At 49.2% G+C, this 27,537-nt stretch overlaps 1 protein-coding gene across 1 annotated transcript in view; it reads right to left on the reverse strand.

The window, feature by feature from the left end:
* Positions 1 to 27,537, reverse strand: part of CDK5RAP2 (CDK5 regulatory subunit associated protein 2) — a 169,608-nt gene that overhangs the window by 117,514 nt on the left and 24,557 nt on the right. The window contains exons 4-11 of the mRNA XM_042965100.1: positions 24,553 to 24,663; positions 21,031 to 21,107; positions 13,925 to 14,048; positions 12,081 to 12,235; positions 5,772 to 5,934; positions 4,405 to 4,458; positions 3,425 to 3,544; positions 956 to 1,048 (exon numbers count right to left, since the gene is read on the reverse strand). Coding sequence (XP_042821034.1) covers positions 956 to 1,048; positions 3,425 to 3,544; positions 4,405 to 4,458; positions 5,772 to 5,934; positions 12,081 to 12,235; positions 13,925 to 14,048; positions 21,031 to 21,107; positions 24,553 to 24,663 — 897 coding nt within the window. The remainder of the gene's footprint in view (positions 1 to 955; positions 1,049 to 3,424; positions 3,545 to 4,404; positions 4,459 to 5,771; positions 5,935 to 12,080; positions 12,236 to 13,924; positions 14,049 to 21,030; positions 21,108 to 24,552; positions 24,664 to 27,537) is intronic.

The raw sequence follows: 27,537 nt of genomic DNA on the forward strand, positions 1-27,537 counted from the left end.
ATAACCAAAACTAACATGGGGGGAGAGGTGGCAGGGAGAGCTCTAGGCAGTGTGGTCTCTAATGACTCGTTATTAGTAACAGGGATACACTGTAGAGGGAAATTAGAAACATGGGAAGAAAATATTAAAATGGAAAACACAGAACTAAAATCAGCCAGAAAGAGGGAACATCAAGGAGGCGGCCTGCAGGAGTCGTTAGAGTGCAATGTTGGGAGAAAAAAAGGAGAAAAGGCAGGTTAAGTCATCAAGATACGGAAGTGATACCTGGCAGAGAGCGGTTGGATTAAAGAAGCCAGGTGAGGGGACGGGGGTTGGGGGCGGGCGGCGGTAAAAGCACAGGCTTGGGGGTGAGCCTGGCTCTGGGGCAAATCCTAGCTCTCTCAGTCCCCAGTTCTGTGACCCTATGCAGGGTACTTGACTCTCTGAACATGGATATTAACAGTGCCTACTGCACGGTGTGCTGTCCAGATCCCTTGAGCTAATCCAGAGAGAGCACTCAGCACAGCGCATGGCACATAGTATGTGTTCAGTAACTCCCTGCTGTTACTATTGGCAATTACTACATTTAAATCCCGGCCCTGCCACTTGCGAACTGCGTGACAGTGAATAAGCTGCATACCCTCCCTGAGCTTCAAAAACCCCACAGATACGGCGGGATGATGACGGCCGTCCCCGCAAGATTGTGAAGGTCAGTTGAGGTAACCACACATCTGGCACAGTCTACCACTGGCACGAGTAACCTCGGCAGTCCTCGCTGTGGGGGTGGCTGTTGTCATGCTGAGGAGGGGGCCGGAGAGGCCTCCAGAGCTGGCAAAGGACACCCTTCGACTAGACTGAGAACTCCATTTCTAAAGGCCACTGGGTGTTCTCCCTGGTTCCTTTCAGCTGCAAAGTGCTGACCTCCCCAGGAGTAAGGACCGGGCAGACGGCTGCTTCAACCAAAGCGAACACTCACCTGCAATTTCTGTGTCTCTGCTTTCTGGGGCACCTTTGTGGCTTCGGCAAAGGCAGCACTGAGCTCTTGGATTTCAGCGTTAAGGTCTCCCACCTGGGTAAGAACAACAGCAGCCGAGTGTGCACCCGGACTCTCCTCTCTGCGCCCAACTCAAGCGCTCTCCCTGCTGAACTTCTCATCAAGGGCTTCGTAGTTAGGGAAGACGTGAAGTCAGAAAGGGGGCGACTTCCACTTTGGCCGCTGAAGAGCTGGATAACCTCAGGCAAGGTGCTTAATCTCTCTGAGACTCAACTCCCACAGCTCGAAAATGAGGACACCACGACTCACCCACCTCTGGCATCGCTGGGCTAAATGAAGTGACGGGTTCTGGCGCTACAACCACGCCCGGCTGAGGCGAAGCGCTACTCTCATCGGCGTCCACAGAGATGACCCAGCCAACGACCTGGCCTGGCCATTCCCACGATCTCGCATCCTCTAGTGACCTTCTCCTGTACCCCGGTCAGCAGTGACTCCCGTGGCCACGCGCCGGACTTCACCGGCACCCAGAACTGCCCCTCCGCCGGTCCCACTCCACGCCGAAGGTCTCCAACTCCCGCGGGGCCCGAACTCCCACGTTACGCAATGACATAAACTAGGACTGCTGGTACCAGGAGCCAAAGCTCCGCCACGCCTCACACCGGCAACCCCTCAAACTCTGCCCCGGTTACCTTCTTCAGCGCTACGCTTTCCCGGGTAGCTCCGCCCTCCTGCGGCCACTCCTGGCTCCTTCATGCATTGCTCTCCCCGTCCCTGAAACTCCGATGTCCCCCGTGGCCCCGTCCTCAGCCTCGTTCTCTGCCTGCCACACGCTCCCAGGACAGGGAGGCCGGCTCTTAGAGTCTGAACTCACACCTGAGCTCTCTCCAAGCTTGAGACCTGCACGCCTGCCTGCCGCCCGGACGCGCCACCCTGACGGTCCACGAGCTCCTCAAAGTCAACGCTCTCTGAACAGACGCGTCACCTCCATCGCCACACGCACCTTGCCATCACAGTCCGTTTTCTCTGCTGTCCACTGAATTGGTGGCACCTCCGTACCCCAGTCAGGCCACCCGGACACCCGGAAGTCATCCTCCACTGCCCCGTGTCTCGAGTCCTACATCTCTGCAGCAAACTTCCCCAGATCCACCTCTACTCTCTAATTATTCCTGGCTATTTCTGATCTCATTTCCCGAATAAGCCCTGCCCTTCCGCCCCTACTTAGCGGTGGCCACTGCTCTAGCTCAGTCTTTCTGGGCTCTCGCCTCTGCTACCGGCCTCCCTGCCTCCATCCTCTCCCTCCCGCAATCCTCCCTCCAGACACAGGCTGAGACCCCGCCAAAGTGCAAACGTGGCCACCCCCCTCCTTTTAGGAGCCTGCAGCCCCAAACGACCACTTGCGCCCCCACCGGCTGGCCCCACGCGACCTCACAGCCCCTCCTTGGCCTCACTTCAGTCCTGCACCTGGTGCGCTGACCACCTCGAAATGCGTTTGGTTCCACAAACCCCCATCAGGCTCTTTCCTAACCTACTGCCTTAACCAACGTTCTCCCCTCTGCCTCCGCTTCCAGCCCAACTGCTATTCATCCTGCGAGATATGGCTCAGACGCCTTCTCCTCCAAGCACCACTCCCCACATACACACCCGAATCGGGGCCAGGCCCCCCGCCCTCCACTTGCACGGCCCCCCCTCTCCCCCGCACGGCCCTCAGTCACCACACCTTTGCCCTGTCTTTCGCCCTCACCAGACATGAGAGCAGAGCTGGGTTTTCTTCTCTGTATCTGTGCCTGGCTCAGTTACTGAGAAACGGCAGACTGCTATACTAACAATAATCAGGGAATAATAATATTATGGCATGGAACCATCACTGGCCGCAACCTTGGATCCCAAAGGCAACGACCCAGGGAGCTAACTGTTCACGGTCATGGCCTCGCCTCCCAAGTCCTTCACCTCAACCTTGCCATCTTCCTAAACGACTGGGCATTGTCCAACAGGGTGGCCATGGGCCACCTACTACCTGTGTGGCTGGACACTTGAAATCTGGTCAGTCTGGAACGAGACGTGCTACGAGCACACACGGGCTTCAGAGATGCCATTAAGACCAAAAAGACGTTAATACCTCATTACTACTCCTGTTTTATTGATTACATGCTGAAATGATGGATGTATTATCGAAGTTAATTTCACTTGTTCCTTTTCACTTCTTTTAACGTAGCTCCTAGAAAATTCAAATGTCCCCACGTGACTCACACAGTATGTTTATTGGACAGCACTAAATCGGACACTCCAGAAAAGTTTCAAGCGGACTAAAGGACCCTTTCCGCACTTCCTATGCTCATCCCAGCTCTCTTAGAAACTTTTCCCCCAAAGCTAAACGTGCAGGGACACGACAGGCCAGCCACAGAAGCTAATAAAGAAAAATCTCACTGTGAGTGTATCAGACATACCACATACCTCTTTTTCCTTTGACTTTAATGCCATGGTTAGACCCTGAATGGCTTTGTCCCTCTTTAAACTATTTTTCTTTTCTGTAGCAATCTCTCTTTCCTTCTCTCGCAGGTCCTCCTGAAGTGCCTAAATTAGATTAGAAAAAGATTCACTAAGTTGATGCGTTCCAACCAAAATGCACCGTAAATATATCTGTGAGAGCACACTCAAACGCAGTTATTCTATCTTATTCCTGTCACCCTGTGATTAATGTTCCCAAGTAGAGCTGAACGCAGTGGCGGCAGCTCCCAGCTACGCTGTTAGCGCTCACGGCAACAGGGCCGGGCGACAAGAAGGGGATCAGATCAGTTAAGACGATGACAGCTCCTCCTGTGGGAAGGACTCCAATGCCTTCTGGAATTTGAATGCAGTCACATCAGAGGCTTTGAAACCGTACCAGGTTATTTGGGGGAAATAACAGATCATTAATTTCATTCCTTAATGCTACAAAAGCTAGCAGAGAATTTGGTTTGATGGAGACTGAACATATACATTTCCGGTCTGAGTTCATCTCTAAAGATAATCACGCTGCCTCCCTCCCGGGCTATTGCGAGGATCAAATGAGATAATGGACGGAGAGCACTTTCTAAGCTGGCAGGCGCCTTATAAATGCCGGCCGCTGTGAGCGGGGGACCCGGAGCGATGGTTTTGGAACCACACTGGCAGGTCCGGATCCCCGCGAGACCTCTTCCAAGCTACACGATCTTGGGACAGGGCCCTCCCCTCGCTGAGCCTCGCGTGCCCCATCTGCACAATGGGAATGCCTACTTCACAGAATCACTGCCAAGACGGAGAAACCTTCTCTGAAGTACCAAAAGCCTGACTGGCACACGCCGGCATTCCAGGAGTGACAGCTGCTGTCACGCCCAACCGTCTACTGCACTCAGAATAAAGCAAAGAGGCAAGGATAAATCTTCAATACGTTTTTAAAAATTTTATCAACATACCTGGATCCTCTCTTCAAAGCGCTGTCTCTCCTTCTGGAGCTCCATTTGTACAGCCTAAGAAAAGGCATTAATTGGCACCTGGAAGGGACTCCCAATACAACAGCTTCCCCAGAACAATTAGAACGAGCATCTCATTTCCGGACTTTTCCACACTGCCGTGGAAGGCACGGAAGTAAGTGCCCATTCCTCTCTGTCTCACCTGGAGTCCCACCCGAGTGAAGAGAAACGGAAAAACAAGCAACCCACAAGGATGGGTCGCCAGCCCCACAGACAGTCAACCACGGGGCCGCCGACAACGAAAAGGGCAGCTAAAGAAAGGGCCCAGGGTTAAAAAGAGGAGCAGCAGGGGCGCCTGGGTGGCTCAGTCGGTTGAGCATCCGACTTCGGCTCAGATCATGATCTCACGGTTTGTGGGTCCGAGCCCCACATCGGGCTCTGGGCTGACGGCTCAGAGCCTGGAGCCTGCTTTGGATTCTGTGTCTCCCTCTCTCTCTGCCCCTCCCCTGCTCGTTCTCGCTCTCTCCCTCAAAAAAAAAAAAAAAAAAAAAAAAAAAAAAGAGGAGCAGGAGACGAGGGCTGATTAGTTTTCCAGCAGAAAACTAACCAGTGAGGCTGCAGAAATCACTGCTGTAATAGGAACAAAGAGGACTCTGCTCCATAAAAAATCAAGACTTTTCCTGAACATCCCATATCGGGAATGTACCACATGCAGCAGCCATCCCTGGCCCAACAAAAACAGGAGGGTGTCAGCGAGGCCCGCTGCACCCCCAGGCCCGGCCCCACTCCCGCAGCTTGCCCTGGAGACTGCCTAGGGGAGGGATGGCCTCTGGGGGGCTCGGGGGGCTGCCACTACCCACCCACCTCTTAGCGCCTAGGAAAATACAACTCCTCTGAGCCCGTTTCTAAATTCCATGAGGGGACAGTGACCTCGACCTCACAGAGTGGCCAGAAGGACTCAAGGAGGTTCCACGCAGAAGCCCTTCGCCGGCCGCCAGGCCCAACACAAGTGAGTCCCCTTCCCCCCACTGCCTCTAACCGCACAGGTGAAACAGGGACTAAGTTTTATCCCAAGAAAACCCAAAGGACGGAAATAAAGTCTCTGGGCGACAAGAAATCAACACACAGTAAAACAGAGGCAAGCAAGTATGGACTGTTCTGTTAGCCAACCCTATATAAACATGAGGCTGGAAGGAAAAAACAAGCCAGGGCCCCTGACAAAGGAGGTGCCTGCTAATTCCTCAGCTGCCGGGGAGCTAATATTTGGAAGCAGTCTGCGTGTGACCCGTGGGGACCGAATGTGCATCCCATCTGCCACAGAGGAGTCTGGTCTGCTAATTAAAGTCCCCCTTCACACCCCATCGCCTCACCTCAGCGTCTCTCTCCTTTTCTCCCCTTGGAGCGGCAGAAAGTCCTCGGAGCTCTCCAGATGACATGCTCTCATCAGGACATGCCATCTGAGATTTCTCCTCTTTAAGGCACTGAATTAAAGCTTCTTTGCTCTTCAAAGACAGCTTCAACTCCTCAATCAGTCTAAAAGCGAACAAAATTTAAATATTAATTCTAAGCTGTTCTCCTAGCTCAGTGGAGCAGGAGGAGGCAGGAAATGGGGCCAAACATCTTCAAAGTAGACATGTCCAATGACTGAACAGAAATGGAATCGCATTTTGCTGGTGGGAGAGTAAGGGTCAGACGCGTGTGACATTAACTGTGCCCTCACCTCCAGCCTGGCCCCGGCAGATCCAACCTCTGAGCCACCAGACTAGGGTCTGATCAAGCCACACCCGTGCTCAGACTTTCGACAGCCCCCACCACCGACGGCAGCAGACTGCTCATGGGTTTTTTTTGGCTTTTTTGTTTGTTTGTTTTTTTGGCCAAGAATCCTCTCTGCAAAAGAAATCAGGCACTGAAACCTGAACAGACACGACCGATAAAGCAGAACTGTCCCGGTGAGCCGGCAAAAACAGACAATCTCTCTCCTCGGCCTCTCGGGGCAAAGTTTAAAATACACTGATGTTCAAGATAAAGACCAAGCTCGTGAGCAAAGCATTCGAGGCCCCCAGCTCTTTGGGCCTAGAAGCTGAGAAGCCCCGCTGGCAGCTGTGGTCTCATCCCTCGCAAGAGGCCGCTGCCTGCTGCCTCACCGCCCAGCAGCCTCCCTTCCAGCTCTTTCCAGAAGCCAGGCTGTTTTGTGCCTCCAGACCTCCACTCACACCTGCCCCTCCACCTGGAATGCCCCTCTCGGTGCCATCCACATCTAATACACACCCAGCACCCGGCCAGTTACTCCAGGCGGTACCTGTCCCCAAGGAAACCGTGCCGACCACAGCCCGTGTCCCCCTCGGGTACAGCTGAACACCTTCTCGGGGCCACCACATTATGCTTCCCTGACCGTGGCCAAGTTATCCGACCTCTCTGAGTCCACATTTCCTCGCTACAAAATGGCTTTCACCTGCTCATGTGGATAAGCGATAAAATATTTGAAACAGCCCTACATACCTCCAGGCAGATAGCACAACTCAACATAGGGCAGTTGCTATATTACTTTTTTTTTTTAACATCCAACAATTAGCATTCTCTCAGAAAACCCTCAGAAGGGCCTTTCCATATCTGAGCCTCGAAAGGAACGTGAATGGTAGGAAGACAGCAAGGGTTTTAGTAAGAGTCCGAGAGCGGGATGCCTGGGGGGTGGCTCGGTCAGTTAAGCATCGACTTCAGCTCAGGTCGTGATCTCACGGTTCATGGGTTCGGGCCCCACATCGGGCTCTCTGCTATCAGCACAGAGCCCGCTTTTGATTCTCTGTCTCCCTCTCTCTGTCCTTCCCCCTTTTACACACTCTCTCTCAAAAAATAAATAAATACACATTTAAAAAAAAACAAAAAACAAAGAAACAAGAGTCAGAGAGCTTCCCTGGCTCTCGGGGTGAAGGTAAAGGGTCAGTCGGCTAAAAGGAGTTAAAAGCAGCTGGCGAGGCACAGGGGCCGAGGTCCGAATGCTCGCGGCCTCCCCAAATTCCTATACTGTGCCGGTATTAGGAGGTGGGGCTTTGGCTGGAGATCAGGCCACGCGGGTGGAACTCAGGAATTGGACCAGTGTCTTACAAATGAGGCTCCAGAAAGATGCCTCAGACCCCCACCTCGTGGGGATGCAGTGAGAAGTCTGCAGGCTGGAAGAGGGCTGTCACCTGACCATGTGGGCACCTGGTCTTCCAGCCTCCAGAACTGTAAGAAATAAGTTTCTGTTGTTTGTAAGCTACCCAATCTGTGGTACTTTGTTATAGGGCCCCAAACAGGCTAAGACATTCAGGTGGGGGGGGGGGGGGTGTCCCGGGGCAGCACCAGGGCGATGCCTCCAAATCCTGGATAGAGGAGTAAGACTGCCCTCTAGGGGTTCTACTCTGAAATCACCATATAATCAATTGAAGAGGTAAAAAGTCACTGACTACATACTTGAAATTGGATGTGTTGTGTTGTATGTAACTTCTACTTAGATCGCCTTGATTTGTTTCAGTTACCTTGAAGCAAGTTCCAGAAGGCATGGGGCTGAGTGAGGCAGGCCTGTGGGGACTGTGGCCAAACTAGAGCACCAGGCCCACCTCCGAAAGCGGCCTCGATCCAGCAAGACCCAGGCCCAGGCTCACCACACCTTCCAGGTTTTCAAAGAAGCTGGAAATCCAGACTTTTACATGAAACTAGATTTTTTTTTAAATACTAGCAACTAAGTCAAACTTCTAAAAGCACTGCACAGGCCAAACAAAACATATCGGTTGGCCACATCTGACCTGCAGGGTACCTCCATGTCAGCTACCTTACGGACACAGATCACAGGAAAGAGTAGCTAAAGCACGCACCTTTCAAAAGGGTAGAGGAAGCCAGGAAAGACCTCAGCAGTGCCCATCCAAGCAAGGGCCCTGCCCTGTCACAGGGCCACCTGGATGGCACATCTAGATCCATCTCACCGGGGCAGGCCCAAGGACACCTGTCCCAGGTCTGTGCTTAGCAACTCACCTCCTGACCTCCTGCCTTCAGGGAGGAACATACTGATGCCGGTCCCAGGACAGACGCACCGCAGAGAGGGCCACACCCCAAGTAGGCAGAAATCCAGAGGCAGCATCTGGTCGCTGCTCTGGCCTTGGGGAGTGTGCCTGGGGCACATCCGCTCCTGAGAGAGAGCCGCTCTGGCAGTACCAACAAAGCAGGGTTCTGTGCCTGCCACGCCAGGCCTACGGGAAACCCCAAGGAGGCGCAGCCTTTGGCAAAGCCCTGACCTGACCACCCACACGTGGAGACCCCCCCCCCCATTCCGCACCGCATTAAGCACTCAGTGAGCCTCAACCCTCCCCAAATTTTTTGCTCCGAGAAGATGAGTAGCCACACTTCTGGGCATATGTCACCAGAGACCACTTTCTTCTGTGATTCGCTCGACACGTGCCGGGCTCCACGCCTTGCACGAGTCTACTTCAGCAGCCGCCCACCTCACCCACCTCCTCGCGCTCCTCCTCTGATAAGCCTTCTCTGCCCCGAGCCCAAACGCAGCTGACCACTGCTTTGTTTCTGTCACAGCACAGAACCCTGAACTTACTTCTAACGCCAATCACGATGCTTTTTTTTTTTTTGGACATCTGTCCCCTCCCCCACACCGGGAGCACCATAGGAGGAGGGCAGGGCTCCCGTCTCCATTCCTGACACCTAACCCAAGGCCCTGTTCAGTAGCTGCTCAGTGAATTTACCTAGATCTCCTTTAATCTCGCCTTAATCCATCTGGCCAAGCACCTTCTAGACTCTACTCTTGCTTGGATGCCCACAATCCCTCAACCCAACACGTCCCAACTGAAAGCTTATCTTCCCACTCCCTCCACCCAAAAACATCTGTTCTTTCTCCCTTTCTTTCCCCAAACTCGGCAAACCGCACCACCATCCCACAGTTGTTCGTGCTCAAAACCTGGGTGAGGAGGTATCTCGGCAGCCTTGTCCCTCATCCCCAAACCCATCAATGATCAAGCCCTTCAAGCCATCGTGTCAATTCTACCATCTAAATATCTCTGCCTGGGGGCACCTGGGTGGCTGGGTCAGTTGAGCATCCTTTGGCTCAGGTCATGATCCCCGGTTCATGGGATCAAGCCCCGCATCAGGCTCCACACTGAGTGGAGCCTGCTTGGATTCTCTCTCTCCCCCTCTGCCCTTCTCCCCCACATGCGTGTTCTCTCTCTCAAAATAAAATGAAATTAAAGAAAGAAAGAAATATCTCTGCCTGTTCTTCTCCACCCAGTTCTTTCACCTCAATCCTGGTGACCGTGATCTTGTGTCTGGACTTCTGCATCATCCTGAGAAGGAATCTGCCCACCCAGCCCCACCACCAACTCATCCGCCAGGTTCAGCCAGAAGGATCGCGTTAAATTACAGGCTGACCCTGACACTACCCTACTTCCAATCTTAATTCATCAGCAGCTCGTCACGTGCCCTGAGGACAAAACCCAAACTGTTCAACAAAGCCCACATGATCTGGCCAGCTTCCCTCTCCTCATCTCTTCCCACCTCCCTTCCAGAACACAACTCTCCAGCCATGCTATACTTCTGACAGTTCCTGGGTCGAGCTCTGTGCCCTTTGGCCTCTGAACTTCCACTCATGTGGTTCTCAGGACCTGCAACACCCTTTCTTCCTCCAAGTAATTCCTCCTTTATCCTCGTACTTCCTCTGGGAAGCCTTTCCTAATCCCTCTAAATAGAATTAGAAAGATGTAATGTTAACCCAGCATTTATCCATCTGGCCCTGGTCACTCTGTTCCTGCCCTCCAGTCCTCCCACCCAGCTAGGTGACGAGGTTCCTTGGGACAGGGACCCAGCCTGTACCACTCACCCCTACACCCGACCCACCACTTACTGAACACAAGATGCTCAGGAAGTATTTGAACAAAGGGCGTGATGATCCAACAGACCAACGAACCGGCTGCTGAGCATCTGCTGGGGCCCTGGCAGGACCCCTCCAACCAGCTCTCCCCCCCCCCCCCGCCACCTCTCCTCAAACCCACCCCCAGAGCTCTCCCTCTTCCCCTGCACCCACACCAGGAATTCTGCCTTTTCTTCTTTGGTGGCTGCTTCCCACACATTCTAGTCTCTTCCCTGAGCCCCCTATTTCCAATTTAACTGTTGGAGACCTGCAGGTCCCCCAGGAAAGACAAACCTATAAACCTTCTAAGGGCTTCACCGCTCATCAGCTGGGAGAGATGCAAGGGAACATATAAATAACTTGTATGGAAAAGGATTCCAGACTCCGTCACAGTACGGTGGCCCCAGTCTCCACCTCTCTCAGGTGGTGCCTGGAAGAAGGGGAAGGGGAAGGGGAAGCCCAGCAAAACACCACCCATCCAAGGAGGCTTCTCCTCCTAGCCGTGCAATCGAGAAAAACACTCATTCACTCAGCCCTGACGGCCTACATCTCCTAGAGAACTGTTTCCTGGCTCATCCTGAGATTCATCCCAAACTTCCGTTTTCCAGATCAAAGCTAAGAAGAGGTTACATAAATGCTAGCTCCCCCAAGCACGGACTAAATGGAAGCCATGGGCTCCCCCTGAGAGTCTACTCATTCCTCTTCCACAGAAAATCCTAAAACATTTGCTCATCTCATTTCCCAACCCATCATGCAAACACGTTGCAGACTCAAATCTCAAAAGGTGGTATGGAGACAGAAAGACAAGCAAACAGCAGTCGGGGAACCAGGGCAACCAGGCACCAGAACCTCAACAACGTGGGGGGCCGGTCAATCGGGCAACACACCCCCCAAAAAAGGAACCATAGTCAGTTTCCTCTATTTAAGGAAGTAGGCAAATAGATCATTTGCCTTAGAACAATTTCTGTCAAATTCCAAGCAAGCTTGGCTCTTCAATGGATAGATCACAGGTTAGCCAGAAGTTTCACCTGTGTTTACTTTACTCAACTTTCCACCTAGTGACCACCAAAGCAAGGCAAGAGTAAAATGTAAGGTTCGTGATAAAGAAGAAAACCTCAACTCTCTCCTGACTAGTTTTGATCAAAAGTCTGGCTGCAAGCTATGAGCATCAAAGACCGCCTACAGATCCTCCAGTCTGTCCGTTTCTCTGGCCTACGTAGCACTCATTTTATTCCTGGACCGTCACAGAGCCCCGTGCTTGGTCTACACTGCTTCGGCCCCCTGCACTGTATGAATCTGGGCCCGCGGCCTACATTAAAAGACACGATGATAAACAGGGTCACACAAAATTCACTAGCATCTATTGTGGGGATACAATCACTTACCGTTCCCTCTGGGCAGATCCACAAGAGAAATTTCTCCCTGACAATGTCAAGTAAAACTGGGCTTCTCCAGAGTTGCTGGCTCATTTTCGCTTGTGAGCAATGTGAATCTTAGGTCCATCAAGAAAGCTGTTCTCTTCTTCCTTCGGCTACCGGGAAGCTTACAGCCAAAACTGAATGCTAAAGGTAGTATCTGAGAACTTTTCAGCAGGAGTTTCTATCTCTAATTCTATCCCTGTCCTCACAGCACTACCCTCGCCATTTTCCTGTCACCCTGAGGTTACCCCAGGTTTTTTCACTGTGGGGGAACAAGGAGAGAAAGGGGGGATAAAAGGGTAGGAAGGGAACAACCCTCTGGCCATGCTGCCTGATAGACGAATGTCAGTGCGTGGCAGAGACAAGAGCCAGACCTGTCTTTCTGCTCCAGGACCACAGTCATGTCCAAGGCCCCCTCATGCCTCTTCTTCATCTCCGAGAGCTTGTTTTCCAGGCTCAACCGAAGAGCCTTCTCTGTCTCTGTCCCCGCAAAGGCCTTTTCCAGTTCTGCCTGGGCGGCTTTCACATCCTAGAGTTAAATGAAATGCATTTGATGCAATTTTTCAATACAATTGGGAACATTTTGAAAGGAAATTGGATTAAAATATAAATATTTATGACTTTTTCTCCGGCACATTTCCCCTCCCTGCATTGTACTATACATGGGGAGAATCGGTAATAAATACATTTGCCAGCCATTTTCTCCCTCTTGTATCCTGAAGAGTAATAGGCATTTCCAATGGAAAAGACTCAAGTCTACAAAAACTGTATTTTTGGGTTTGAAGAATCGGATCAATATTTACAGCTTCAGTGAGAACAAGGAGAAATGTGCCTCTCAATACCTAAACACACATAAATTCCAGAGTCCCCAGAATCTCCATACAAATTCATCCCACACCCCACCGCCCCCTCACTATTTCTTTTAAGATAATGACTACACGATTCTCAAATGCATTTTCTGTATCTCCAAGGTGATGTGGGTGCTGAAGGACTACGTTCCTCCTGAGAGCTCCGAGAGGCCAACAGGGGAAGGATCTCAATCACAGAGGCAGGGCCCGTGTTGGGGAAAAGGGCCCTGGTGCTCAGCAAAGTGTCCTGGAGAGACATCTGGATCTCCCAGTGCCAACCGTCTCTGGTTACATCACAAAGATAAAAGTCAAATCAAACTGGGTTCAAAACCCAGCTCTCCTACTTCTTTGCTGTGGGACACTGGGTAGCCACTTAGCCTCTCTGAGCCCCAGCTTATCTGTGAAACAGGGACCACCACCACCACCCCATCAAAGAGTTGCTGTGTGACTGTCAAATGCCTGCTGCATCACAGGAAGCTCAAGAAAACAAAACGAAACGAAACAAAAGCACTAGCTGCTTCTTCCCTGCCCTTCGGTCCACAAGGGCTACTGTGAACACTGGGAACGGAAAGCCCACTACGAGCTGCAAGTATAGTGACCCGTGCGTCTTTCTGTGTCCAGCAGGCTTTGTGCTGCGTTCCTCCTCATATCCAAGAAGAGTCAGGGTTTCAGGGGGAGAAAGTGAGATGACACGACAGACCTCAAAGACCAAGAATTGAGTGACGAGTGTCACTTCGTACTAGCTTAATACGGAGGGAAACTTTCAACGTCTAGGAGCCAGGATTTTTTAGCCAAGACACATGCTGCTTCCCATCAAGGGCACAGCAAGCGCCTGGGAACAAGCAGGAGGAGGAACTACACTCAGTGCCTCCCGGGAAAGGGCACTCAGTGAGCACTGGGGTGACGGGGGATGGAGGCCGGGACCAGACGCAGGGCTGCCCGGGCACGCGAGGGCCTGCGAATCGGAATCTGCTTCCAGGCTCCGCGCATGTTAGGGGAGTCCTTCCCCTCTCTGGGCCTCAGTTTCCTCCTCTGGAAAAATAAAGAGACTAAACGAGGTAAGAAGGGCGGTGTTGCACCAAGAACGCAGGCTTTGAAGTCAGCAGTCGTAAAATGGAATCCAGGATCAAACTTAGACTCGTTAGTCTTTCTGTACTCTGGCGTCCTCGTCTGTAAGCGCCAAGACGACAACCAGGACGCAGGGTGTACTAGGCGCCTGGGACAGGGCTGGAACCCGTGAGATGCTGAATAAGGGTGGCTCTCATTTCTGCCTGCAAGTCTGCAAGTGTGTGAAAGAGGGAACAAAATTCTGCTCCCCCCACTATTAACCCACTGCAAGAACACATCCTCCTCGGGGCCTCCAGACTTGCCTCTTCTAAATGGAATATTCTCTTGCTCAGGAGCTCTTCGACCTGCCGCACCTTCTTCTGGGCATCTTCTGTCACCCGCTGCACTTCGGAGCCACCCCCTTCAGCCAGGCTCTCAACTGCTTTACTGCAAAAAGAGGCAAAAGTGTAAAATCCATGCGGGGACAGTCAGAGGGTGGTTTCAGTGGCCCCAAAGAGACAAGGAACATTTGTTAGTCATTTCTCCCACAGACCTGTGCTGGAGCTTTGTGGTTGTTGTTTTCAATTTTTATTTTTATTTATTTTTTTGAGAGAGAGAGAGAAATCAAGTGGAGAGGGGGCAGAGGGAGAGAGAAGGAATCTTAAGCAGACTCCACAGTTAGCGTGGAGCCTGACGTGGGGCTTGATCCCACGACCCTGGGATCATGACCTGAGCCGAAACCAAAAGTCAGATGCTCAACCAACTGAGTCACCTGGTGCCCCTTTTTTTAAATTAATATTTGTAATTCAAATACACAGTGAAGTATATGAATGTATCAAAATCAGTCAACATGTACACCTTGAACTTACATGTTATATGTCAATCATACCTCTATGTAAAATACATATATATAAACCCAAATTAAGAAAGAAGTAAGAATCATCTACAATCTTACCAGCCAGAAAAACTAAGTTAACATTTTAGCATGTAGCCTTTCAGACACTTTCTGCAAAAACAGAACCAACCATACAATATATATCCATGATCTGACTTTACCACTTACTACACCATAAACATCCTTCTGTGTCAATAAACATAAATCTCTACCATTTTTAAAGGCTACATATTAATTCACTGTATGAAATATACTAGAGTATATTAAATCAATCCCCTATTTTTTTTTATCGAAGTAGAGCCGACACCCATCAATCCCCTCATGTAAAAATATTTAGATGATTTCTGATTTTACACATTTGTCTGAAAACACTTCTAAAGCTCTGAGGACAGTGCAAATAAAGACTTTATTCATATCTTGAGTACAAAGTACTCAAATACATGTTAGTGTTGTTATCATCTTATAAGCAACATTAATAATAAGAGCATGCTTGCATATATACGACCCGGTGATCTCCCAGGGTCAGTTTCCACAGAGGGAATTACCGGGTCAAAGGGTAAGCACACTTGTAAGACTCTTGACAGCCACTGCCGACTCTCCCACCAGGAAACTTCCGGCAAAGTACACCTCCACCAGCGGTAGGAGAGGGGGAGAGCTGGTCCGACGAACCAACGCGCAAAGGAACAGCACGCGACGGAAAGCAATCTGAGGGATCGAGGGCTTTTCTACAGCGTCTTTTGCCAACTGGAGGGCAGAGCATTTTAAACACAGCGTGCCCCACCTGTGAGCCCCAGCCACCACTCCGGGCGTGAGGCCAGGAGGCTGCGCAGGCAGCCCACGCTCCGTCCAGTGCGGAGTTCACGCTGCTGGGCAGCACGGAATGTTAGCCGTCCAGCGGGCCAGGACCGGTGGGGATGGCGCACCAAAGCCTGACACAGGACCCCAACGCCTGACGCCTCTCATCGGGGTCCTCCTCAAAAGAAAAACCGTCAGATACGACCTTGTGGGACATTTACTCGGAGCGCATCTCCGCAGATTTCTAAACGACTGCAGGTTGGCAGAAGGCAGAATCATAAAGGAAACGGCTCCACCTAAAGCTGGCTTCTCAGAAAAACTGCAACAGAACAAATTTCTTCACCGCCAGCCTCCCGTGCCCTACTTTAGGGGGCATATGAAATGTTCCCAACCAAGTGCCATGTGATCAGACGCTCACATGCACGGGCCATGTGAATTTTTGACTGAGAACAATGGAAAGTCAAGAGGGCCATACTTGCCGTCCAAGCATCAAACAGGAGCTGCCTGCGAATAAAGACTTTATTCATATCTTGCTTCCTTTCGCCAACAGGCCTTCAGAAGGCCCCAGTGTCATGACATCATTTTAATGGAATTCAACGTTCAACTGCAAGAACGAACATGGACTCTGAAGCCTGAACAGATCTGCTTCCAAATTTACATTCTCTCATGTCCTCAATGTGACTCTGGGCAAATCGCCCCTTACGCCTCAGGTTCCTCACTTGAAAAGTGACACACTTGCCTCTTAGAATGAACGTGCTAACACGTGTGGTGGCCGCGGCACGGCGCCCTTCCCCCCCCCCCCCCCCCCCCCCCCCGCATCTGAGCGCCACCTGCTGGCCCTGTGGCCACCACAGCGCCGGCCCCTGCTGAGATGCTAGGAGAGGCCTCCGTCTACCCCTCTGAGCTGAGACAGGTCATTCTCCGGCCAGAACCGGGGCCGCCACTGCCACTTCCCCTCCAATGCCATGATGTGCGCGGCCCTGGCTCCCTCGGCCCATTTCTCCATCAGTGACGGCTGGAGTTCCCCGCGATTCGGTCGTTTCTGTCGTTCCTCAGAAGGCACGGCATACGGCTGATACCACACGCAAGGCTAGAGGCTCTTCCTCCTGAGCCGCGGATACGGGATTTTTCCAGTCCTGAATTCCCACTAACCACCACCAGTGTTTTAGCCCTGGGCTTCACAGAGCCCCCTCTAGGGAATGGTCTCCCCCCCCACCCCCCCCGCCCAGAGAGGGCAAACACGTCGTCTCCCTCCCGTCCGCCCACAACGAACCTCGGTGTTTTATAGTCAGAATCATATACACTGGCAAGAGGCGGACTACAGTTTCTAACAAGTGCTGGTATTATTCAGTTTGTTTGCATTTTAGTTATACCAATAAAATATATCCCCAATAATAAATGTTCCAACTTTTCATTTATCATCTTTGTATTTTACAGTTACTGTAGCAATAAAATTTATACTCGGCAGTATGGTGCAATTTTCCTCTACTAATGGAATTATTATTTTTGTTTGTGCTTTAAAGCCACAGAGATAAAATTTACTCCCGACAATATGTCTGCCTTTGTTTTTAATGTCCCCTTACTGTAACTGATAAGTACAACAGTGGAGACCCAGCACACATACGTGTTTCCCCCCTCCAGCAAGGCAGAGCGGGCTCCAGAGCCAGACGGGCCCAGGATCTGTCACCCACCTGGGCCGGCCCCCCAACTCCTCCGGGCCCCAGTTTCCCCCACACTCAAATGAGAATGCCGGCTGCCTCACATCACTGTTGTGAAACTGATAAAGCCATAAAGCAGGTCAAGTGCCAGACACGGGGTCTGGGGCAAAGCAGAATAAATGGCAGTCCGCTCCCCCTACCCTGTCTCTCCTTATAGAATCTGGGCCAACAGACGAGATGGAGAGCAAGACCTAAGGCGAAGAAAGGTGGGGACAAAGTGGTCTAAACCAGCATTCCACCCGATACAAAAGAGAACCTTCTATAAATATCACCCCTGCTACCCTTTCTAACCTTCACCCTTTCCTCTTGATTCTTTCCATTCTAATTATAGTTCTGGAGAAAAAGCAGGTGCTTTTCCTGTGACAGGTCCCCTATCTCCTGCCCAACCCCCACCAAAAAAAAAAACAAAAAACACCGTAAAAGTGAAAAAGGGAGTTGAGGGCATTAAACAAAGGTATTTTTCCCGTCACCAAGAATGTACCTACACACGCCTGTAGGTACTGGGCAGTTGGGGGCAGGGAAAGGCACACTTAGCAGGGATGTGACAGACACCGTGCGGGTCCTACAGCACACAGCACGCACAAGGGGCCCACGGAGTAGGAACGGCGGAGGTGCCCCCACGCTGCGCTGAAGGAGAAGAGGCTCTTGGCCTTAGAAGAGGTGCAGTCGTGTTGGAGAAACAAGAATCACACACGTGAAAATTAAAAAGAGCATACGAGGGGCGCCTGGGTGGCTCACTCAGTTAAGCGTCTGACTCTTGGTTTCAGTTCAGGTCATGATCTCACGGTTCATGGTTTGAGCCCCACATTGGGCTCCAAGATGACAGCACAGAACCTGTTGGGATTCTCTCTCTGTTCCTCCCCCACTCATGCTCGCTCTCTCTCTCTCTCTCTCTCAAAATAAATAAATAAATAAATAAACTTAAAAAAAAAAGAAGGTCCACGGAAAAAAAGAAAAAAAAAGCATATGAAATCAGGGCTGGACCCAAAGTCAGGGACCTGCATTCTCATCCCAGCTCCAATCATCCCGCCTGAGTGGTGCTGGTCACAGTCCTTCCCTTCTCAGGCCTAAACCGCCCCCCCCCTCCATCCACAAGGAGGCTTTCCTCGAGATTTGCCTGGCTCCCAGGAGAACGATGGCATCCAAACGGATGCAAATGGGTCTTATAAACTATAAAGTGCCGGCACACACGCGCGAGTGTGATTCTCTGCCAGGGAAGCTTGTGAAGGGATGGAAACGTGGGCTACAGGCAGCCAGGCGGGGCTCACCCCGAGCCTCGGAGTCAGCTAGGCGACAGGAAAAGCAGAAGGGGCCGCCAGGGCCAAGCCAGAGCAGCGGGAACAGAACGTGTTCAGTATCCGTGAGCCAGACGAGGAACGTGTGTCAGACGAGGCACTGGCAGGGAGAACGCCGGAGCAGCTACGTCGTCGCGAACACTCTTCACAGAGCTCGCGATCTTAGCCCCTGACCTAGGAGTCAGCCTTGACATCCCCCCTCCCCATCCGTGACCCAGCCCTGTTGATTTTGCTCACCAGACGCCTCTGCAGGCCGCCCACCCCTCGCCATCGCTAGCCTCTCACCTGAACTACCGGACGAGCCTCCTGACTGGTCTCCCTGCCTCCCCGCCCCGCGCTCCGTCTACGAAGCGCCTTCCTCTCCGCATCCAGTGACCTCCACAAAACTAAATCTGATTGTGTCAGCTGCTCAAACCCGTGACTTCTTCCCGTTTATCTGGGATAATCTCTGCTGTGGCTTCAAGACCCTGCAGGACAAGACACAGACCTCCCCAGACTTCCCATATTCCCTCCTACTGCACGTGCACAGCTAATTCCTACTTGCTCGTCAGACCTCACCTAAGTGCTCCCCCCTCAGGGCCCCTTCCCTGCAATACGTCTCTATTGACGGACCTGTTCCTACCCTGTCAACACTCCCCGCTGCCTCTGTCTTCCTCACGGCTCTTTTCCCACTTGGTATTTATCCGCTTACCATCCCCAGTATTTTATCACCATCGCCCCTTCTAGAATGCAAGCCTGTCTGGATCACCACTACATCCCCGGGAGCCTAGCCCAGTGCGGCACAGAACAGCTGCTTGATAAATCTTTTCTGGATAAATTAATAAAACTAGTCAGACCAGGGGCGCCTGGGTGGCTCAGTCGGTTGAGCGTCATGATCAGGTCATGAGCGTCATGATCAGGTGGCTCAGGTCATGATCTCGCGGTCCGTGAGTTCGAGCCCCGCGTCGGGCTCTGTGCTGACAGCTCAGAGCCTGGAGCCTGTTTCCGATTCTGTGTCTCCCTCTTTCTCTGACCCTCCCCCATTCATGCTCTGTCTCTCTCTGTCTCAAAAAATAAATAAACGTTAAAAAAATTAAAAAAAAAAAAAAAAAAAACTAGTCAGACCAAAAAGGTCTGCGTGGGCAGCTTGGGAATCTACACCCACAAATGCATGCACGAGCCCTGAAAACATTCAGCCCCGTGTGTGGTATGGAGGAGCGCACACAGCCTTTGTGAGTTCGGGTTTCCGCGTGTACTCGCCCGCTAACGGCAAGTCCTAGCCAAGACCTGCAGCAGGCAGGGCGCTGAGCACGAAACAGACCAAATTCAAATTCTACTACTGACCTCCAGACTTGGTAAAGTTGACTTGACTTCGTGCCAGAGAATGATGTGCTTCAAAAAAACCAAAAAACAAAAAACAAAAACAAACAAAAAATGTGCAACAGCAGCCAACAAAAACAAAAACTTATCAATCGAGTTTTCTCATTCATTCCTTCATTCATTCACTCACTCGTTCAGAAAATACCAAGCGTACAAGATAGGCAATAAGCGAGGGAGGTCTGGGCCGGGGAGCCCCTAGTCTCCCCGAAGCCAGCAGCAGCCCAACTTCCAGCTGCTGGCCGCGTGACAATGAAAGGAATGACATGGCCCGGCCCAGAGCGGTGCAGCTGTGCCCTAAGCCAAAGAGTCCATGCTCCTGGCCCACTGGATCCAGCAGGAGCTCAGCTACCAAGACAAACGGTGTGCCTCCACCCAAGCTTTCAGCCAGATCCTTGGTGGAAGGTGGGTCAGCCCCGGGAAGCCTCATTCCACTCTCACCAAGCAAAACTGTATACTTCGGTGCCCCAACAGACCCACAAACGCCCTCTTTTCGCCGTGCCCCCGTTATACTCTGTCTACAAGCGTGCTACAAGGCTGAAGTGGGGGGACGTCTCTTTTCAAATCCTCGCTACGAGGCACAATTACATAATAAATGTTTACGGATGAATGAATAACCAATCAAGTCATCGACTGTATTCTCTGAACTGGGCTTGTTGTTCAACAAATATTTAACTATTTGATTAATTAAAATAATACTTCTCAAACGTGTTTTAAGCAGAGCACCTCTTTTAAACAAAATATTATAAGAGACCCTAGTGCATTAAACAGATACAAAAACAAGTTCCTCTGGTTAAAGCCCTACCCTCTGCGTCCCAGCCTCACTCACCAGAGTCCCTCAGGATTCCTGCAAGCCCTAGGGCCTTTACCGCAATGAAAATGAATGAGCTGCTGATAGAATTAAGGACATGGGTGGATCCCACAAACACGCTGCTGAGGAAAGAGGCCAGACACAAAAGGGGGCGTGTACGGTACGGGACTCCATTCCTATCAAGTTCAAAAGTGGGCAGAACTAAACACCGATGCCATCAGTGTTCCGCACAGTGGTTATCTTGGTGGAGAAGGGGACTTCTGGGGGGTGGGTGATGTTCCAGTTTTCGATCTGGATGGTGGCCCCACAGGTGTTTTTAGTGCAAATTCGCCATCTGCACACTTAAGATCACATCGTTTTCCCTGTGAAGTATATTACACTTCAGAAGTTTGTTGAAAAGTAGTTAAACAAAAACGGACACCTCCTTGGGGTCCTCAGGGCCCAGTGGGAAAACAACTGGCTCAGAAAACACAAGGCTGTGTTCTATGGACCCAGCCAGCCTCCACCCCCCGGAACCCCGGGCACCCTGCAAGCTTGTGACAGGATGACAGGTACTCACGAGGCTTTGATGAGAAGCTGCTCCCTCTCCTGGAGCTCCCGCTTCAGACTCTCCACTTCCACCTTCAGTTCGATGTTCTTCCAGTCAAGATTAGGAAAGAAAAGAAACAACGTGAAATACGGGACCCCAGAATGTGCGCAGTGGGGAAACAGCTTTCCGCACAGACTAACTTACAGGACGCTTATAATAGGCAGATGCTAGATTCAAAACCTCATTAGCCTCAGGGCACAGGGAGAAAGGAATTATTAAACACTGGTGGTCTCAAAAGGAAGCCCTGGATTCCTCAAGACTTGGAACAATTATGTAAATTTTCCAAGCTTCTAACAGCCAGAGCACTCAAACACTGAGGCATAAATGTCATACAAGTGAGGCTGATTTAAAAATGGTTTGCCCTCCGCCAGGCAAATTTACAAGCAATTCTGCAGTTTGCTTTTCCCATTCCAAGGCAATTACTTCTGCTTGTTTACAATCATGCATGTGGTGGCTGTAGCAGTGGGAACGTGTTACAGCCTCAAAATAAATAAATAAGTAAGTAAATAAAACACGTGGATGGATAAGTGGGAGGCCACACCACTGCGTGTCTCATTTCAGCGTAAGATTTCGGGGCACTTACAAAAAAGCCACCACCGCGTGGGGCAAGCTGTCTATGAGGGCCACCACGGCGTTCTCCAACCACACGTCCTCCTCTTAACTGACTGCAACGAAGGGAGTCACACATGGCCTCGGGCTCCTAACTCACGTGACAACCCAAAGACAGAAGCTCTGGTAAAGACACCGCAGTGTGAGACACTGGGGCAGTGGCGGGCTTCTCAAACCTGCCCACGAACGTATCCCAGGTGGAACAGCAGATGAACTCCCCCTAGTAGAGCCTGAGGTCTGAGTGCGTAGCTGGTGGAGGATTGCTATAAATCCAAGATTTCTCCGAAACCTCGCTCCTGTTTTGTTTTAATAATTCATGCCAATTTCACATCCATAATCCATGTGGGTTATTTTAAACAAAAGTCACATTTCCGGTAAAATTTATAATCTCAGGGGACACGCCTCCTACCTTCCTGCCAAGCAGCCCTGGGGGAATGAGGACCCGAGACTGAGAAGTCAGCCAGAATGGAAATCAACCCGCTAACCTGGGCTGGCCGCAGACATATACCGATGACCTGTGACAGGACCGGCATGGGGCTAAGCGCTGAGGACGGCGTGGTGAACAAGGCAGACACGGGCCCTGCCTGCACACCGGCATCAACTATGAAACTGGAGGTGCAAGCCGGTAGTCGTCCTCGGAAGCACAAGCCCAGGAGGTGAGAGAGCGAAGTTTCTTCTCTCAGGCCACTCGAGCGCCAATGAGACACACAAGCCCTACCTGACATAGGGGATTTGAGGAGCAAATGAGCTCACACATGAGAAGAGCCTAGCAGACGGGGCTCCCAGTGCATTATCTTCTTCCTGGTCAACAACAGGCACTAAAGAAGTCATCTACGAGACCAAACTTTGTTAGGAGAAGCTGATCTTTGCATAAAGATCACTGCATGACAGTTCACCGGTCTTCAGCTGGTTTTGTGAGGACCCTACAGCAACAGCCTTCAAACAGAGGACACCTTTTCAGCTCTAAGAAGGGCAGAGAGTTTCCATTTAAGAACTGACACCAGATAATCTAAACTGCTTTCTGATGAACTAACCGGCACCCCCGACCTAAAACGATGGAGAGCTAACATGTCCACGAGACCAATTTTTCAAGCCCCAATACCTGAAGTTATAAACTTACAATTCATGGGAATCAGTCTCCAAACCATAAGTCAAGACACCTCATAAGCTTAAAATGGAATTTCGTTATAAAAGAGAATGAAGACGCCCTTACACTACTGTTAAGGAAAAGATACCCTTATCCTTATTATTAAAGAAAAATGCAAGGTACAGAACAGAACGTGCCTGCATTTATGTAAAAAGGAGATTTATACCCACACACACACACACACACACACACACCTGCTTGTACATACATAAAATTCCTCTGCATAAATAATTAATAATATCGGTTAGATCTGGGGAACCAGGAGACAAGGGTGGATGAAAGTCTCTCCAGTGTATTCCTTTGATGCTTTTTCAATTCTGAGCCATGTACACCTACGTATCCAACAACTTGAAATAAAAGTATAATTAAATCAGGTCATCTAACCAGACAGTGTAAAAAAAAAAAAAGCTAAACAGCAGAGTAAAATGAGGCAGGCCTGTATTCAGAATACACCTCTCATAGTAGCTTTGTGACATCCAGCAAGTTAACTGATCTTCCCTGAACTTCAGTTTCCTCTTCTGTAAAATGAGGATAATCTCCACTGCACAAGGCTGTCTTGAGAGTTAAAATATGATAAATGTCCAAATGCCCAAGACCATGGCTTACAGAGAGCAAGCAATTAACACGCTTTGGCTCCCTATCACCCTAGAAGTGTGTAACCATACTTACACAGAAAATGTTTTAGGCTATTGGTTTTTCCTTCAAACTATGATTGCATCATCACTCCCTTCCAGAAAAGGTGACATCCTCATTGCCTTTCCACCCCCACACTGAAGGGAAAAAAACAAAAAAAAAAAAAACTGCCTTAAGGGACAAGAGAGCTTTTCAATTCTTGAAAAGGCTCAGAAGTACAGTACAATCCTTCTTCAAGACAAGCCCATTTAAGTCCCATCTGCTGAAACTCAAGGAGAGTCCTTTTTCCCCCTTCAAAAGTTTCCAGTGGTGCAAACTTCAGAAGAGAAAAGACGGAGACATTCCCCGGGCCAGGGGCTAATCTGCTGGAGAAAGCCAAAAAATGGGCACCGAAATATTGTTTGTACTTATGTCTTTTCAGGAAAGCCAAGTTCTGTTTTCAACTTTCAGCACCAAGGTCTGTTTTCAGGCAGAGGCCCCCAGGTCAAGACTTCAGATGGGAACAGATGCTTTTCTGACCGTCACAAGCAAGCACGCAAGGAATACAGAAGAGCCAGGGCACAGACAGCTGACGGTCCTCAAGGCGGGCTGCCAAGGGAAGCCTCTGTCAGACAGCGAGGATCATCGCCAAGCACTGACTGTGTGCTAGGGCTTTTCCTCTGCCGTTCCGTTTTAATCCACACAAATAACCCTGTGACAGAGGGACTGTCACTTAACTCCGAAAGCAAGCCCAGGGAGCTGAAGGGCCTTGCCTACAGCTACACGAGTCAGTGGGTAACAGCAGGCCGCAATTCCAAAGACACTCCACCATTTCACCACCTTTGTCTCAATCGTGAATAATTAGGAAAAGGCAACTGAGATAGAAAGAGTAAATGAGAATTAGGATTTGAAAAAGAGAGACAGAATCCCTTAAAATTAATCTTGCAACTCTTTGCTTACTATTAAGATCATCCTATTGTTTTATGCTCCCCGTAATCCATTCAGATTAAATGAAAGCAGCTCTGTCTGTTCAGGCTAACTCGGAGAACAAATATTAATCAAATTTCTGCTGGGAATGACTCTGAGAAAAAAACCAGGTGTGGCCGTGGGAAGTGGGACCTCACAGTTTTATAGACGTGTTCGGTGGGGCCATCAAGTTCCTGTTGCATTCTTTCCTCCAAGAAATAGATGCGGAGCTTTAAATTAAAGTTTTCTTTCTTCAATTCAGTGATTTGCTGGAAAATAAGCACAGAAGGGTTATCAAAAGTAAGGTCTGAAGGACGGTACCTGCATTAATCCCTGTAGCTCCTAAGGCTACGAATGGACTGAAATGTTAAAAACTAGAGAAAACTTACCTTTGCTGCAATTGTACCAACCCAGAATTAAGTGGTTCTCGCTAGTCGAATTTAAGACAATCTGAGCACTTGAATGAATAATGACTGAAGAAAAGAATTCGTGACTCCACACTGCTGATAAGTAAGTAAAGAAAGGAAGAAAGAAAGGAAAAGAAAGAAAACAAAAGGAAAGGAAAGGCAAATCTCTTCTTCACAAATGAAATCCAGTTCACCATTATAAAAAAAATAAATTAAAAAAAAATAAAATATAAAAAATAAAAATAGGGGTGCCTGGGTGGCTCAGTCGGTTAAGCGTTCAAACCTGATCTCAGCTCAGGTCATGATCTTAGAATTTGTGAGTTCAAGCTCCGCATTGGGCTGCCGGCACAGAGCCTGCTTGGGATTCTGTCTCTCCTTCTCTCTGCCCCTTCCCCATTTGCACTTTCTCTTTCTCCCAGAATAAATAAATAAACTTTAAAAAAATAATAAAAATAAAAACAAATTTAAAAAAAGGAAATCACCATTATCCAACCATTACAGTAATAACTGATTCAGGTAAGAATCATCAATGCTAGGGGCGCCTGGGTGGCTCAGTCGGCTAGGTCTCCAACTTCGACCCAGGTCATGATCTTGAGGTCTGGGAGTTCGAGCCCCGCGTCGGGCTCTGTGCTGACAGCTCAGAGCCTGGAGCCTGCTTCGGATTCTGGGTCTCCCTCTCTCTCTGCCCGTCCCCCACTCACACTCTGTCTCTCCGTGTCTCTCTCTCTCTCTCTCAAAAATACACATTAAAAAAAAAAGGAATCATCAATGTTAAAAGCACTTGATAAAAGATCACTGGAGAACATGACATTCACCCAGTTATTACCCCACAGATGGCTTATTAATTACTAAAGGAAAAGGTCCATTACAATTTAGGAATCCAGTAGACACCACCTAAATCAAGATAATATATTAAATGTCACCAGTGATGGGGCAAAGTGACATGCAGTGTCTCCTGAAACAAAGCACTGAAAGCAAGCGACTTCATTTTAAATGTTCCTGCCCACAACCTTTAGCCTGCACCTAATGAAGCAGTCCATCTGACGAATCCAAATATAAGGACGTTTGCAGAACAGCAGGCCTGAACCCTTCAAAAGTCTTAATGACAATCTTAAGGTAAAAGTAGTTGGGGAACCCTTCTAAATAAATGGAAGTGATGGAGGCATGATTACTAAGTGCAATGAAATCATATAGCAAATCTTGAATTTAAAAAAAAAAAAAAAAGGAAGAAAAGAAAAGAAAAAAGCTCCATAAGGATAAATGGGGAATCTGAATAACAACTTTGTATTAGGTAATAGTGTTATAATTTTGTAAAATGCCCTAAGAGAGATACATCCTCAAGTACATAGGGATGCTGTCATGATGTCTGCAACTGACTCTCTAATGAGTGGGGAGAGACAGAAAGAAAGAATAAAGCAAACGTACCAAAATACTAACTGATGAATCTAGATGCAGTATATATGATTGGTTGTTGTGTTTTAAAAATTTTTTTTTTTTTTTAGTGTTTATTATTTTTAAGAGAGAAAGAGACAGAGAGCTAGCAGGGGAGGGGCAGAGAGGAGGGAGACACAGAATCCGAAGCAGGCTCCAAGCTCTGAGCTGTCAGCACAGAACTTGACGCAGGGCTTGAACCCACAGACAGCGAGACCACGACCTGAGCCGGTCAGCCGCTTAACCAACTGAGCCACCCAGGCACCCCTTAAAATTTTGTTTTGATGTTTGTTTATTTTTGAGAGAGAGAGAGAGAGAGAGAGCACAAGCAGGGGAGGGGCAGAGAGAGAGGGAGACACAGAATCCGAAGCAGGCCCCAGGCTCTGAGCTGTCAGCACAGAGTCCGATGCGAAACTCGGACCCAAGAACTGGAAGATCATGACCTGAGCTGAAGTCAGATGCTTAACTGACTGAGCCACCCAGACGTCCCAGTTGTTGTGCTATTTTGCAACTTTCTATAGGTTCACTTTGCTTGTTCATGGATATGTTCATGGATATCCTGGGTCATAAAACAAACCTTAACAAATTTACAGAACTGAAAATCAAACCATGTTCTCTGACCATAATAAACTTAAGGTAGAAATCAGTAACTGAAAGAAATTGGAAAATACCCAAATACTTAGAAATTAACACATTTCTAAACAATCCATAGGTCAGAGAGTAAGTCTCAAGGGAAATCAGAAGATATTTTGAATTATCTTTTGAAATGCAATATATTTTGAAATGCAAATATACCAAAATTTGTAGGGTATAGTTAAAGTAGTGATTGGGGAAAATTTATACTATTTAAAATGTGTTAGAAAACAAGAAATGTCTCAAATCAACAATCTAAGCTAAGCTTCTACCTTAAGAAACCATAATAAGAACAAAATAAACCCGAACAAGCAACATGACAGATATAATAAACATAAGAACAGAAAACAATAAAATGGAAAGCCAGAAAACAGAAAAAAAAAATCATTTAAAAAGATGGTTCTTTCAAATGACTGATGAAGACTGGCAAAGATAAAAAGAGAAAAGAAAAAGACATAAATTACCAATATCAAAAAATGAAAGAGAGGTCATCACAACAGATCCCATAGCAATTAAAGGGATAGTAAGAGAATAATGCATATACTCTACGCATATAAATTGAACAACTCAGATGAAATAGTACATTTCCAAGAAAGTACAAATTATCAAAATCCACCAAAGAAAAATAGATATACAGAATAGTCTTGTATGTATCTATTTTAAAAACTGAAT

The sequence above is a fragment of the Panthera tigris genome, chromosome D4 (assembly GCF_018350195.1).
Source record: "Panthera tigris isolate Pti1 chromosome D4, P.tigris_Pti1_mat1.1, whole genome shotgun sequence".
NCBI lineage: Eukaryota > Metazoa > Chordata > Mammalia > Carnivora > Felidae > Panthera > Panthera tigris.